Source organism: Hyla sarda, chromosome 6 (genome assembly GCF_029499605.1).
Source record: "Hyla sarda isolate aHylSar1 chromosome 6, aHylSar1.hap1, whole genome shotgun sequence".
Classification (NCBI taxonomy): Eukaryota; Metazoa; Chordata; class Amphibia; order Anura; family Hylidae; genus Hyla; species Hyla sarda.
The window spans coordinates 33,501,045-33,516,613 of NC_079194.1; the positions used below are offsets into that span (position 1 = coordinate 33,501,045).

A 15,569-nucleotide genomic window follows, 5' to 3' on the forward strand; every position below is an offset into this window, starting at 1 on the left:
AAGAGGGATATTATAGCGTCTAGAACACATTACTAATTTTAGGAATATCCTATATAATGTTCCTGCCTATTGACCGGGGCCACAGTTGGAACATCACAATGAACACGGCGGCGTTCCCCACTGCTAAGCCGTCTCATTTAGCAGCAGCACATCCTCGACTTTGAATCCCATTTCCCTTTTAATCTGCATAACATCTGCATATATTTGTGGGAGATCTGCTTCTTCTGTGTCTGCTGTGAATGACAGCTGCCAGCAGCTTTTTCCTGAATGCTATTACAATATGCAAAACTTACTACAGAAAAGAACCGTAGATTTTGTTTCAACTATTCTGCTGGAGACTCCGTTCATTAGAATGAAGCATTTCAAAGGGGCCTTTGTCATTTTTTTCTTTTTTTTTGGTGATACGTTATTTTGTACATTTTCAAGCTTTAGCTCATGAATCCACAGTTGGGCTGCACAAGACCATTCTTCTATTTTGCCGTTTTGTATAGACCCCCCCCCCCCCAAACTGGATAAGAGTTTTCTTTTTCACTTACGAGACTGCATCGGAGCTCATTGTAATTTTTCGCACTCATGCGGTTTACACACAACTTACGCTGGGTTTTTGTATAACTTTCTTTTTTGTCATATGTGAAGTTTATAAATAAGTTTATATTTCACAACAAGCCTGTGCTTCTACATCAATGTACAGTGAAACCTTTTTGAAACAACTGCCTAAAATAAACAAACACGTTTTTTAAGCAGTTTCCCCTGAGGACACCACCTTAGCATGGTGAAACATGTTGGTGGGCGGAGGGGGTTCATTGAAAAATATTATAATTCAGCAAAGTTCCTATAGTATTCTACTGTGTGTACGTGGATTGACCAATCATCCTCAGTGATAGACAGTGCCAACTGTGTTTAGGGAGGAGATACTACTACAGACTCAGACCATTGCTTTGATTTAAGTTTTAGTCCTATTTTATTAAGTTAAGTTTGTAGGTTAGAAGAAGTGTATGGAAAAAAAAGTGTACATTCTCTTCTTAGAAGCAGTATTTGTGTGTGCAAACAATTGTTATAACCTCCATATGTTGGGGTCATAGGGGGTGATTTAGCCGTCATGCCTCCTCCCATAGACTTGCATTGAGGGAGCGGGGCGTGGCATCATGAGGGGGCGGGGCTATGACATCACGAGCTCCCGACTCCAGCGTTCGGAACAGTTTGTTCCAAACGCTGAGCAGCGGAGTACCCCTTTATTCCTTAATCCTGAATTCAATTATGTGTAAACAGAGCAGCAGAATTCCCATTGAAATCAATCTGTTTGGAAATTCTGTAGTGTGAACAGGGCCTGAGGGTAGGTTCACATGGCGTAATATTTGCAGGAAATGTCCGCTCGGGCATAACATGTACTCAGACCTTTAAAAGTTGCGACTTCTCCATAGACGACAATGAATTTCCAAGTGGTGTCTGCTGAAAGAATTGAATTAATTTGGCGAAGGCCAGAAATAAAATTTCTGCGTCAGAAATTCGGCCATGTGCATGGTGGATCAAAATCTCATTGAAAACAATTGGACTCTGCTGCAACTAAATTTTCAAGCAGAATTTTTCTGCAGGATTCCGCTCAACTGTTCCACTAGGTGAATATGTTCACACTGAAGAATTCGACACTGAAGAATGCAGCTGAAATTAAGCAGAACCTGTGCTAATTTGAATCGCAATTTGGCGCAGAAATGAGTCCCATTGACTTCATGGGATTTTACTTGACAATTCCGTTGGAAGAATTGACATGTCTATTCATACCTCAGCGGAAATGTCTTCTCGTAAATTACGAAGGTTAAACAGACTTTCTGAAATCACACACAAAATCAATGGCTGCTTGATTCAAGCCAAAACTAACATGGAATTGAATGTTGAATATGTTTCCAATTCAGTGAGAATTCTACCTGAAATGCCTCAATGTGAATAAGCCCAAAGGCCTCGTTCAGGCTTCTCTCTCATTGCCATTGTGACACGGCAGTGTGACGTCCGTCGGGATACCCGGGGAGAATAGTGGGAGAAAAAATACGTCATGTGATGTCTTTTTCTACCACTACTCCCATCAAAACAACGGCTCCTGATAGACCCCATAATATTACCGTTGTGCCCCATCCGGATTAAAGGGGTACTCCGCTCCTAGGCATCTTATTAGGGGACAAGATGTCTGATCACGGGGGTCCCCAGCGGCGGGACCCCCGTGTCTCCCTGCTGCATCCGGTGTTCATTTAGAACGTCGGGTGCAGAGCCGGAGGCTCGTGACGCCACGGCAGCTTGTGTCACAGCCACACCCCCTCAATACAAGTCTATGGGAAGGGGCGTGACAGCCTCCCATAGACTTGCATTGAAGGGGCGTGGATGTGACGTCACGAGCGGTGCATGACCTTGTAGTCACGAGTCTCCGCTCCTCATCGCCAGTCATCCGGCACAGAGCTTCGTGCACCGGATGTCTGGGGTGCCGCAGCTGAGATCGCAGGGGTACCCAGCGGTGGAACCCCTGGGATCAGACATCTTATCCCCTATGCTTTTGGATAGGGTTTAAGATGTCTAGGGGCAGAGTAGCCCTTTAACGGCCGTTAAAGGCACACAAAAAAAAGTGCCTGATGGGCGATCTCCACTTTTATTATGCGTTTTCTTAATCCTGCTATGCAATTGGATTTTAGCATTGATACATTTGCATAAACAATGTATCAAAAGTACAAAAATCTACTTTGTCCGTACCTTTATCCTTATAACAGATTTCGAGTAGAGTCGAAGCAATAAATACCGAAAAAAAAAAAAAAAAAAAGGTAGCTGCAAGTCTCTTGTCACATCATCAGCTGATGGCAGCGGTTCCAGCCAGATCGCAGCGCGAGCGGCTACAATGACAAGTCACTGTGTGTCCTCGTATTTCACCATCTATCCTGCGCGGGAGGAGAGCTGTCACAGCGTGGAAGAGTCGTGATTGTAACTCTGAGCATTTCTCCCCAAGGGCAGCTCACAAGCTTTATCTCCTTGAAAGGCCCCACAGTGACTGTTTCATGTACCCGGCTCAGATTTGTGAAGTACGAGACGCGGAAAGCTGGAATCAAAGGGTTTTTTAGCGCACGTTGTCATCCGGATTTTAGCAGCCGTAATTGTGGGGTGGTACAGCTTAAAAATGAGGAATGGAATTTTTATTAACTTCTGTGTGTGCATTAGTACAGTGTTTCCTAATCGGGGTGCCTTCAGCTGTTGCAAAACTACGACTCCCAAGCATGCCCGGACAGCCTTCGGCTGTCCGGGCATGCTGGGAGTTGTAGTTTTGCATCACCTGGAAGCACCCTGTTTGAGAAAACGCTGCATCTGTATTTCGTATAAACTATTACACAACCCTGAGATGAGTCACATAAGTAAAACCGCCATAAAGCTGCATATAGGCGTCACTGAATTTTTACTGCATTATTGCTATTAAAGGGGTTTTCCTACATAAGGTGACTTTAGTACTTACCTGTCAGGCAGTATAGGACAAACTTACCAAGGATCTGTGCTAGTGTTGCTGATAAATGGCTGTCCCCCCCTCCATAACACTGCTTTGTTTGTGTGAACTGGCTACTTCCTGTTTCTGTGCCCTCCCTCCAACTACAATCCAAAGGATTCCTTGTTTCTAGGTGGGAGATGACTTATCTCACTCCCACACATCAGTCACACCATCCATTGCAGCACAGTTAGGCTCTCTTCCATGCGTGCTGTGCTGTGAAACTACAATTCCCTGCAGCCCCATGGAGAATGATCTCCAGACAACACAGCAGTGGCTCCACCTGTTGAAGCACAGATATGCACCCTTTAAACACCTGACTTGTGATGTTATGTGTCGGGTCACACTGCAACCTGGGAAAGACCCAAGACAACTCTACTTTTATCTGCTGCTAAAATAAACATTGGGGCAAAGATCACTTCAGAATTGCAAGATCAGCCATCAGACACAGGTACAGACACTATAATATGAACTACACTAACTTTACAGCCCTTGTAGCATAGTCAAATAAAAAATAAATAAATCCCCGAATACCTCTTCCGCCATTACTATATAATTTGGTGCTGCTAGTAGGTAGGTAGCCCCATGGGATGCAATTATTTAAAATTTTTATTTACATTTTTAATTTTCTTCATACTTCATGCCTCCCAGAAGGACTGAAAACAGATGTAAAAACAAAGTTAAAGGGGTACTCCACCCCTAGACATCTTATGCCCTATCCAAAGGATAAGATGTCTGATCGCTGCGATCCCGCCACTGGGACCCCCTGCAGCACCCGGCTGCGGCACCAGAGGCTCATGACATCACAGCCACGCCCGCTCAATGTAAGTCTATGGGAAGGGGCGTGGCGGTCGTTGTAATGTCAGCGCCGCATCGCAGCGTCTAAAGGGTTAATTCTGGCCGTAAATAGAAGTCCGTGGTCGTTAAGGGATTAAATTTAATCTTTCAAAATTTTCGGAAGAATGGAAACCGCTGCATTAGTATTTAGTACAAAGGGTTACACAATCTCGAGACATGTCTGTTCTAATTTAGGAAAACATTCCTTATCTACAGTGAAGAATTATCATCCAGGCTTTTTATATAAAAAAAAAAAATGGATTATTTATTGACTATTGAATGAAAATGACAGTTTACATACAGAGGTATATTGGGGGAGATTTATCAAAACCTGTGCAGAGGCAAAGTTGCCCATAGCAACCAATCAGATCGCTACTTTCATTTTTCACAGGGCTTGTTAGGAATATAAGAAGTGATCTGATTGGTTGCTATGGGCAACTGGGCAACTTTGCCTCTGCACAGGTTTTGATAAATCTCCCCCATTGTCTCTAAGTACAATTAATAATATTAGACTAAATAAACACTATGTGGGAGATCCTTAAATAATAGAGACAGAATAATCTCATCTCACCATCTTAGGCCTAATAAGTTCATATAAGATGGTGGATTCATCTTGAAATGTCCTTTTAAGATGGCCTCCTCCTTCTTCCATCCTTCTTCATCCAGACGTCCTCATGTGTCCTCCTTCAGGCTGGCTTGGTCTGGTCTGGCTTGGCCCCGCCTCCTTCCTTCGTTCTTCAGCTTATATACCAGTGGCAAACATCTGATTGGATGTTGAACACTTCCTTACAAGCCAAAGATTGTATTTAGGTTTGCTCATGTAAGCATCTAGTTATGGTACACAGTTATACAGTGACCCCTCGACCTACGATGGCCCCGACATACGATCATTTCAACATGCGATGGCCTCTCCCCCATTGTCCCTTGATGTTTTTGCCAATAATAATGATTTTTTTTACTTTCTTTGCTCCAATTCCTATGATTGATCTTTGCCAGTTGGATCCTTGGCTGAGGTGGTTTGTAATAGGAAACACCAATTTAGTCCTCTGGACAGCAAAGAGTTAACATCCCTTGATGAGTCTCTTTCACGCAGACTCTGTAGCTTTTACTGTACAGCACTGCAAGGGTTAACTTTAAAGGGGTACTCCGCTGCTCAGCATTTGGAACAAAATGTTCGGAATGCTTAGAGCCGGCGCCGGGAGCTCGTGATGCCGTAGCCCCGCCCCCTCATGACATCACACCCCGCCCCCTCAATGCAAGTCTATAGACTTGCATTGAGGGGGGCGGGGTGTGACGCCATGAGTGGCGGGGCTATGACATCACGAGCTTCCGACACAGTCTCTTAGCATTCCGAACATTTTGTTCCAAACACTGAGCAGCGGAGTACCCCTTTAACTCCAACTTCTTTGCAGAAACAGCTGGTAAACTCCATGTAGGCGGTAATCTTTTCTCATACTTGACTAAGCTTTTTGTATCAGTCATCTGGCGAACTAGAAATCTCAGCAGGTCCGCTTTACATTCCTTTGATACAGACAAACCTTTGCAATGGTTTCCTTTGGTTGGACCCCAGACTCTTATCCGTCTTTAGTAATAACTTGTAGAGTCTTTGTTAGGCTGGGTTCACACTACGGTTTGTAACTACGGTTCCCGTATACGGCTGGGAGGAGGGGGGGGCAGGGCTTAATCACGGTGCCCGCACTCAGCCGTATAGGGGAACCGTATTTAATGTATGTCTATGAGCCGACCGGAGTGAACCGCAGCCTCTGGTCGGCTGCTTTTTCGGCCGTATGTGATTTCCGGACCGTAGGCAAAAACGTGGTCGACCACGTTTTTGCCTGCGGTCGGGAAACCGCATACGGACAAAAACGCAGCCGACCGGAGGCTGCGGTTCACTCCGGTCGGCTCATAGACATACATTAAATACGGTTCCCCTATACGGCTGAGTGCGGGCACCATGATTAAGCCCTGCCCCCCCCCCCTCCCAGCCGTATACGGGAACCGTAGTTACAAAACGTAGTGTGAACCCAGCCTTACTGAAGCACAGTTCATCATATAAATATCGCCATCCTTTTTTTAACCTGATCCTCATAGTAGTCTAAACTACAAAGCAGGTGATGCCACTCAGCCAATGGGAGCTCTCTGAACAATCTCAGCAGTGATCATTGTCCATACGTGTCTGCTGTACTACAGATCTCAGCAATGGTGCCTTCAACAAACCCATTAAAAATAACAAATTGTCTAAAAACGAATACTCTCAGTCCTTCTGTTTTACTTGTCATCCTTGCTTGACTTTGAAATAGCAAAAAAAAAAAAAAAAAAAAAGATCTTTTCCCTAATCTGTACCCAAAATATTGGTAAATATTCCTATAATATATTAATCACAATATACATAATTTCATATCATAAATACCTTTAAAATTCTAAATATGAAACTATTATTGGATATATTATTGAAATATGCTACACATATGCTACACATATGCTATCAATAATATTATACAATGAATCACTTTTAATGCCGTAGCGGGGGGGGGGAAACGGGCTAGCAAAAATAAAAAAATAGGATGGTGGGAGCTACCCTTTAAGGACCCAGCCATTTTACACCTTAGGACCCGGCCATTTTTTGCACATCTGACCACTGTCACTTTAAACATTAATAACTCTGGAATACTTTTAGTTATCATTCTGATTCTGAGATTGTTTTTTCGTGACATATTCTACTTTAACATAGCGGTAACATTTTGTGGTAACTTGCATCCTTTCTTGGTGAAAAATCCCAAAATTTGATGAAAAATTTGAAAATTTAGCATTTTTCTAACTTTGAAGCTCTCTGCTTGTAAGGAAAATGGATATTCCAAATTTTTTTTTTATTCACATATACAATATGTCTTCTTTATTTTTGCATCATAAAATTGACGTGTTTTTACTTTTGGAAGACACCAGAGGGCTTCAAAGTTCAGCAGCAATTTTCCAATTTTTCTCAAAATTTCCAAAATCACAATTTTTCAGTGACCAGTTCAGGTTTGAAGTGGATTTGAAGGGTCTTCATCTTAGAAATACCCCACAAATGACCCCATTATAAAAACTGCACCCCCCAAAGTATTCAAAATGACATTCAGTCAGCATTTTAACCCTTTAGGTGTTTCACAGGAATAGCAGCAAAGTGAAGGAGAAAATTCACAATCTTCATTTTTTACACTCGCATGTTCTTGTAGACCCAATTTTTTTATTTTTACAAGGGGTAAAAGGAGAAAATGTATACTTCTATTTGTAGCTCAATTTCTCTCGAGTAGGCACATACCTCATATGTCTATGTAAAGTGTTCGGCGGGCGCAGTAGAGGGCTCAGAAGGGAAGGAGCGACAAGGGGATTTTGGAGAGTACGTTTTTCTGAAATGGTTTTTGGGGGGCATGTTGCATTTAGGAAGCCCCTATGGTGCCAGAACAGGAAAAAAAAACCACATGGCATACCATTTTGGAAACTAGACCCCTTGAGGAACGTAACACGGAATAAAGTGAGCCTTAATACCCCACAGGTGTTTCATGACTTTTGCATATGTAAAAAAAATTTAAAAAAATTTCTATAAAATGTGTTTCCCCACAAATTTCACATGTTTGCAAGGGTTAATAGCAGAAAATACCCCCAAAATTTGTAACCCCATCTCCTCTGAGTATGGAGGTACCCCATAAGTTGACCTGAAGTGCACTACGGGCGAACTACAATGCTCAGAAGAGAAGGAGTCATATTTGGCTTTTTGAGAGCAAATTTTGCTCATGGGGCATGTCGCATTTAGAAAGCCCCTATGGTGCCAAAACAGCAAAATAACCCCCACATGCCATACCATTTTGGAAACTAGACCCCTTGAGGAACGTAACAAGGGGTACAATGAGCATTTACCCCCCACTGGTGTCTGTCAGATCTTTGGAACAGTGGGCTCTACAAAATTCTTAATTTGCACAGCCCACTGTTCCAAAGATCTGTCAGACACCAGTGGGGTGTAAATTCTCACTGCACATTCCGTGAGGGGTGTAGTTTCCGAAATGGGGTCACGTGGGGTTTTGTTTTTTTTGCGTTTGTCAAAACCGCTGTAACAATCAGCCACCCCTGTGCAAATCACCTCAAATGTACATGGCGCACTCTCCCTTCTGGGCCTTGTTGTGCGCCCCCAGAGCACTTTGCGCCCACATATGGGGTATCTCCGTAGTCGGGAAAAATTGCATTACAAATTTTGGGGGGCTTTTTTCCCTTTTACCTCTTGTCAAAATGAAAAGTATAGGGCAACACCAGCATGTTAGTGTAAAAAATTTATTTTTTTACACTAACATGCTGGTGTAGACCCCAACTTCACCTTTTCATAAGGAGTGAAAGGAGAAAAAGCCCCCCCCAAATTTGTAAGGCAATTTCTCCCGAGTACGTCGATACCCCATATGTGACCCTAAACTGTTGCCTTGAAATACGACAGGGCTCCGAAGTGAGAGCGCCATGCGCATTTGAGGACTGAATTAGGGATTTGCATAGGGGTGGACATAGGGGTATTCTACGCCAGTGATTCCCAAACAGGGTGCCTACAGCTGTTGCAAAACTCCCAGCATGCTTGGACAGTCAACGGCTGTCCGGCAATACTGGTAGTTGTTGTTTTGCAACAGCTGGAGGCTCCATTTTGGAAAGAGTGGCGTACCATACGTTTTTCATTTTTATTGGGGAGGGGGGCTGTGTAGGGGTATGTGTATATGTAGTGTTTTTTACTTTTTATTTTATTTTGTGTTAGTGTAGTGTTTTTAGGGTACAGTCACACGGGCGGGGGATTACAGCGAGTTTCCCGCTGCGAGTTTGAGCTGCATCACAAACTTGCAGCCTGATACTTACCCTGATACGTACCCTGTACATTCAAGGGGGGGGGGGGGGACCTCCAGCTGTTGCAAAACTACAACTCCCAGCATGAAGATCCACTCACCTGTCGCCGCCGCCGTCTTCATCGCCGGGATCCGGGTCTTCAGGGACGAGGTAAGTACCGGGGCCAGTCCCCAGCACTCCCCCGTCCCCTGCCGCGTCCTCCGGTCTTCCTCCTGTCCTCTCCGGACTTCCAGGGGCCGGGCAGGGCGGGTCGGGTCCGCACTGCTTCAGGCCTCCGGTGTGCGTCCCCTGCGTCGTTGCTATGCGCTGCAAGACGCAATGACGAGTGACGTCACTCGTCATTGCACCGCGCCGTGCAGCGCATAGCAACGACGCAGGGGACGCACACCGGAGGCCTGAAGCAGTGCGGACCCGACCCCGGCAACAGATAATTATACAACCGGGGATGGGGGAGGCAACGGGGCAGCGGCACCTGCAATGGGTGCCGCTGCCCCTTCTCTCCCCCTGTCTGTCGTGGCCACTGCCCCATTGCCGGCGCCGCTTCTCTCCCCCTGGCTATCGGCGCCGGCAATGAGGCACCGATAGCCAGGGGGAGAGAAGGGGCAGCGGCACCGATTTTTTATTTATTTATTTTTTTATTTTTTTTTACTTTTGTAGAAGACTTAGTTAAAGTTGTAGGATCACATTTTTTTGGCTCCTGCTTTAACAGCTGTTTACAGACTGGCCTGAAGTAGTGCACTCAGCTGTCACATCTGACACCTTGTGGCGCTCTGTCAGATGACTTTTTAAAATGTCTTGAAGAGCTGCTACCTTTTTTAATTCATTTATAGTGCGTGTATCCTCTTTTATATGACTCGATTTGAACATTTAAGGCTTTTCTGCGCTGTTCATAGATTCTGTCTTGATTTTTGGAAGTCTTATTAGACAATGTTGGGGTCACATCTCGCACAGTTTGATAAATCTGGGCCTATATTTTGGTTTATAGTCTCTCTGAGGTGTCTGTGTTTCATCTGCCTAGTTTCTTTAGCTGTTTTTGCTGTGATACTGGGGGCCTTTTAGGTAGTTTACCTATCTCACTTTTCATATGCTTTCTAGCAAAGTCAATTATTTTGGCAGCTTCTATTAATGTCTTCTTCTCTGAAGCTATGGCTAAAATTACCTGATTCAAAAATGGAAATTTATGTATAAATGATTTTATCATTATGCTATCTTTCCCATGTCCCAGAATCGTAGAGAGTCATGAAAGAATATGTATCTTCCTTTTTTCCTATCCGTAATGTTGTCAACAGCTTGTATGTAGGAATGTCATGTAAGCCTTCACAAAGCACAGATAACCTATTGATATCAGTACATTTAAGGCAATTTTCTTTTAGGAAAGACTGTTCTACTCTTCGCCAAATTGTTTCCGGTGTCCATATTTTAAAAAGTTTTTTTTTAATATTTTCCTGTGAGGCCAAATCTTGCTACATGTGATTCAAATACAGTGACCCCCCCGACCTACGATGGCCCCGACATACGATCATTTCAACATACGATGGCCTCTCAGAGGCCATCGCATGTTGAAGGCAGCATAAACGGCTATCCGGCAGCGCAGACTGCTTCAGCTACCACCGGATAGCCGTTTACGGTGCCCCGTGCGGTCCGCTGACGATCACTTACCTGTTTTCGTGGTTCCGGCGCGTCCCCTGCATCGTCTGCGCTCTCCATCGTTGTCATCACGTCGCTGCGCACGGAAAGCGAAGATGCCGGGGAAGCGTCGGGGACACCCCGGGGATGCGGTGACAGCGATGGAAGGCGACATCCCGGGCAGCGGTGATGGTCCGGAGCGGCAGGAACACGTGAGTATAACCTCCAATTCCAGTGGTCTTCAACCTGTGGACCTCCAGATGTTGCAAAACTACAACTCCCAGCATGCCCGGACAGCCGTTGGCTGTCCGGGCATGCTGGGTGTTGTAGTTTTGCAACATCTGGAGGTCCGCAGGTTGAAGACCACTGTCCTATACTTTACATTGCACAGATCCCTCAACATGCGATGGTTTCAACAAACGATGGTCCATTTGGAACGAATTACCATCGTATGTTGAGGGACCACTGTATCTCTTGCTACGTGTACTTTCTCATGAAATGCAGGCATTTGGCTTTTTATCTTCATTAAATATATTTGCTCTTTTACATTTAAAATCCGCTGTTATATTTGCATTGCTCTGTCACTTTGACAGATGTCATCAGCTGACTGCACAATACTTTCCTTACTACTCTGAGACACAAGGACAGTATCATGTGTCGGCACAGACGTAGTTTGACTCTGCCTTTTTACGTCATTATCACTCTGTATAGAAATATCTTTACTACTATCAGTCTTATTCTTTTCTTAGTTAACATAGTTATTTAATATTTTCACTAGAGATGAGCGAACTTACACTAAATTCGATTCGTCACGAACTTCTCGGCTCGGCAGTTGATGACTTTTCCTGCGTAAATTAGTTCAGCCTTCAGGTGCTCCGGTGGGCTGGAAAAGGTGGATACAGTCCTAGGAAAGAGTCTCCTAGGACTGTATCCACCTTTTCCAGCCCACCGGAGCACCGGAAAGCTGAACTAATTTATGCAGGAAAAGTCATCAACTGCCGAGCGGAGAAGTTCGTGACGAATCGAATTTACTGTAAGTTCGCTCATCTCTAATTTTCACCAATTGAAAAATATTTCTTGACTTCTCTTTTTTCTTATTTACATAGAGCAATTTACAATCTATCTTCTTATTGAAGGAGTAGTCTGGTGCAGCGTATTCCTGCTCCGTCCTGCCCGGGCTGCAAAAAAAAAATGGAAATGAACCATCTCTCACCTTCCTGGGTTCCTGAGCGCCACTACAGCTGATCGGTCCTCCAGTCCATCCTCTTCATACTTACGGGTGTAACGTAGCGTCACATGGCGCTCAGCCAATCGGCGGCAGCCGTGATGTTCTGCCTCGGCCGGCAATAGGCTGAGCGCCATGTGACACTTCGTTACACCCGGAAATATGAAGAGGATGGACCGGAGGACCGATCAGCTGTAGTGGTGCTCCCCGGGAACCCAGGAATGTGAGAGATGGTTCATTTTCATTATTTTTTTTTTGCAGCCCGGGCAGGACGGAGCAGGAATACGCTGCACCAGACTACTCCTTTAATAGCTTCATAATCTGCATATAACTTTTTCCACAATATCTTCAAATCTATCTGAATATGCACAAAACTGTTTCCTGCCATAATATAAATAATTAAAGCAATACTCAGAAGATAGCTAACTTGTATCCGTCAGCCTACTTTGCTCACACGGCTGTTCCTCAGATCGCTTCCCTGTGTCTGGCACGTCTTATCTTCAGCAATGTCACCAGCAGACTTCTCCTGGCACCTGGTCCACTCCAATCGTCTTTAGGTTCTTTGTATTGAAAGCTGGAATCTTCTGTTACGGATCCAAGTTCCCCTCTTCAAACTTGAAGGAAGACTGGCTAAAGCTCGCTATTAATGCTAGAAATGTTAATTTAACCCCTTAACGACAATGGACGTAAATGGACGCCATGGGTCCGTGGTACTTAACGCACCATGGCCTACATTTCTGCTCCATCATGACTGCGAGCAGCAGACCAGTGCTCGCGTCATGCGCGGCATGTCCCGGCTGCTATCAGCAGCCAGGGTCCCGTCAGTTATGGCGGACATCCGCGATCGCACGGATGTCCGCCATTAACCCCTCAGATGCTGTGATCAATACAGATCACGGCATCTGCGGCAGTGTGGTACTTTAAATGGATGATCGGATCGCCCGCAGTGCTGCCATGGGGATTCGATCATCCAGCATGGTGGCCGGAGGTCCCCTCACCTGGCTCCGGCCATCTTCCGGGGTCTTCTGCTCTGATCTGAGATCGAGCAGACCAGAGCAGAAGATAACCGATAACACTGATCAGTGCTATACCTTATGCATAGCACTGAACAGTATTAGCAATCAAAGTATTGCTATAGATAGTCTCCTATGGGGACTATTAAAGTGTAAAATTTAAAGTACAAAAAGTAAAAAAAATAAAAATAAAATAAAATAAAAAAGTGAAAAAATCCCCTCCCCCAATAAAAATGTAAAATGTCCTATTTTCCTATTTTACCCCCATAAAGTGTAAACAAATAAAATAATAATGAATACACATATTTGGTATCGCCGCGTGCATGAATGTCCGAACTATTAAACTCTGTTATTGATCCCGTACGGTGAATGTAAAAAAAAAAGCTCAAAATTGCTGCTTTTTTTGTCACATTTTATTAAAAAAATAAAAATAATAAAAAAAATATTTTTTTTGGGTTGCGCCATACATTTTATGGTAAAATTAGTGATATCATTACGCAAGACAACTGGTCGTGCAAAAGCCACAAGCCCTCATACTAGTCTGTGGAAGGAAATATAAAAGTAACGATTTTTAGAAGACGAGGAGGAAAAAACGAAAATGCTAAAATAAAATTGGCCTGGTCCTTAAGGTCAAAATGGGCTTGGTCCTTAAAGGGGTACTCCCGTGGAAACTTTTTTTTTTTTTTTTTTTTTTTTTTTTTTTTTATTAAATCAACTGGTGGCAGAAAGTTAAACAGATTTGTAAATCACTTCTATTAAAAAATCTTAATCCTTCCAGTACTTTTTAGGGGCTGTATACTAAAGAGAAATCTAAAAAAGAAATGCATTTCCTGTGATGTCCTGACCACAGTGCTCTCTGCTGACCTCTGCTGTCTATTTTAGGAACTGTCCAGAACAGGAGAAAATCCCCATAGCAAACATATGCTGTTCTGGACAGTTCTTAAAATGGACAGCAGAGGTCAGCAGAGAGCACTGTGGTCATGACATCAGAGGAAATGCATTTCTTTTTTAGATTTCTCTTTAGTATACAGCCCCTAAAAAGTACTGGAAGGATTAAGATTTTTTTAATAGAAGTGATTTACAAATCTAGAAACAAAATTTCAACCACCCCTTAAGGATACCACCCTACTGGGTGCACAGTAAAAAAATGGTTTGAAGACCGTTTGTTTGAACAATGCAAAAAATATTTATTAAAATACAATTATAAAATTATTCATTTAAAAAACATTTGAACAGAGCAATATTGAATATAGTTGATTACCATAGGGCCCTAATGGTATATATTCATAGTAATATATGAGGCACTGCGGTTGTAAATAATGGCCGAATTGTACTGTTAAATCGGCAATTTGTATATCTGGTTGTGAAGTCCTTTGTGTAGATTGGACTAAAAATGTCTGTAGTCTCTATGGAGATGAATAATGCTCACAGTGCCCGCTGGTCCCGTACTGCGACGGGCCGAAAATGATGGGAGTAGCAGTTCTACTTCACAAGCAGAGCGTTGATTTCGGCTTGGTTTGGGAGCGGTGATATAGCGGATGGCTCCTACGCCGGAGGTCCGTATCTGTGACGTGCGGCTGTTGTGATGTCGGACCCTCGCTGGCTTACTCCGGTGGAAATGCTCGCGGTGGTGGCAGCATGTCAGGCATGTAAGGTAGAATCAGAAGCAGGTGAGTGCGTCAGATGCATAGAAATCCCGGCTGGAGCAGCGAGTCTGTAGGCGGCTGGTTTAGATTAAGTCTGCTTCTGAATAGGCAGTGCGTCTTTGTAGTGCTCTGTTCAGACAAAGTCTTAAGCCTAGACGCGTTTCAGTTTACTGCAACTAGACTCCTTCCTCAGTAGACAAATTTTGTATGAGAAATGGTACAAACTGTCCTTTTTAAGATGGCCTCCTCCTTCTTCCATCCTCCTTCATCCAGACATCCTCATGTGTCCTCCTTCAGGCTGGCTTGGTCTGGTCTGGCTTGGCCCCGCCTCCTTCCTTCGTTCTTCAGCTTATATACCAGTGGCTAACATCTGATTGGATGTTGAACACGTCCTTACAAGCCACATATTCTATTTAGGTTTGCTCATGTAAGCATCTAGTTATGGTACACAGTTATAGTCATGAAATACTACTTGGCTTCAGCGATTCTGTCTATAGGATTCATTTAGCTCAACTTGTATATATTTAACTTGTTTCAAAAGGTCAGTTCAGCCATCTTGTATTTCCATACCCTTGATACCACAGATTACAACGATATTGTTCTGCATATTATTTTACAAAGTCAGATAAGTAAAGCTGCCATATGGCTGCATTTGGGTGTCACCGGCGCGCCTCCACATTGCTGGTGTCTTTTTAACTAACCTCATGTTCATCTTTATTTAATCCCTGGCAGATTTTCGATTTGATGGATGCCAAGGCGAGAGCAGACTGTATCAAAGAGATTGACCTCCTTAAGGTAATCATTTTTCAAACGCCCCCCCCCCCCACCCCATAAAAATTTGTTTGTAGCATGCGCTGTTT

The 15,569-nt window shown here is 43.8% G+C and overlaps 1 protein-coding gene across 5 annotated transcripts in view; it reads left to right on the forward strand.

Annotated features, from left to right (window-relative positions):
* The window catches only part of NEK7 (NIMA related kinase 7), a 121,167-nt gene that overhangs the window by 40,399 nt on the left and 65,199 nt on the right, over positions 1-15,569 (forward strand). For all 5 annotated transcript variants that reach the window (XM_056523468.1, XM_056523465.1, XM_056523467.1 and 2 more), the window contains one exon: positions 15,442-15,504. In XM_056523468.1, coding sequence (XP_056379443.1) covers positions 15,442-15,504 — 63 coding nt within the window. The remainder of the gene's footprint in view (positions 1-15,441; positions 15,505-15,569) is intronic.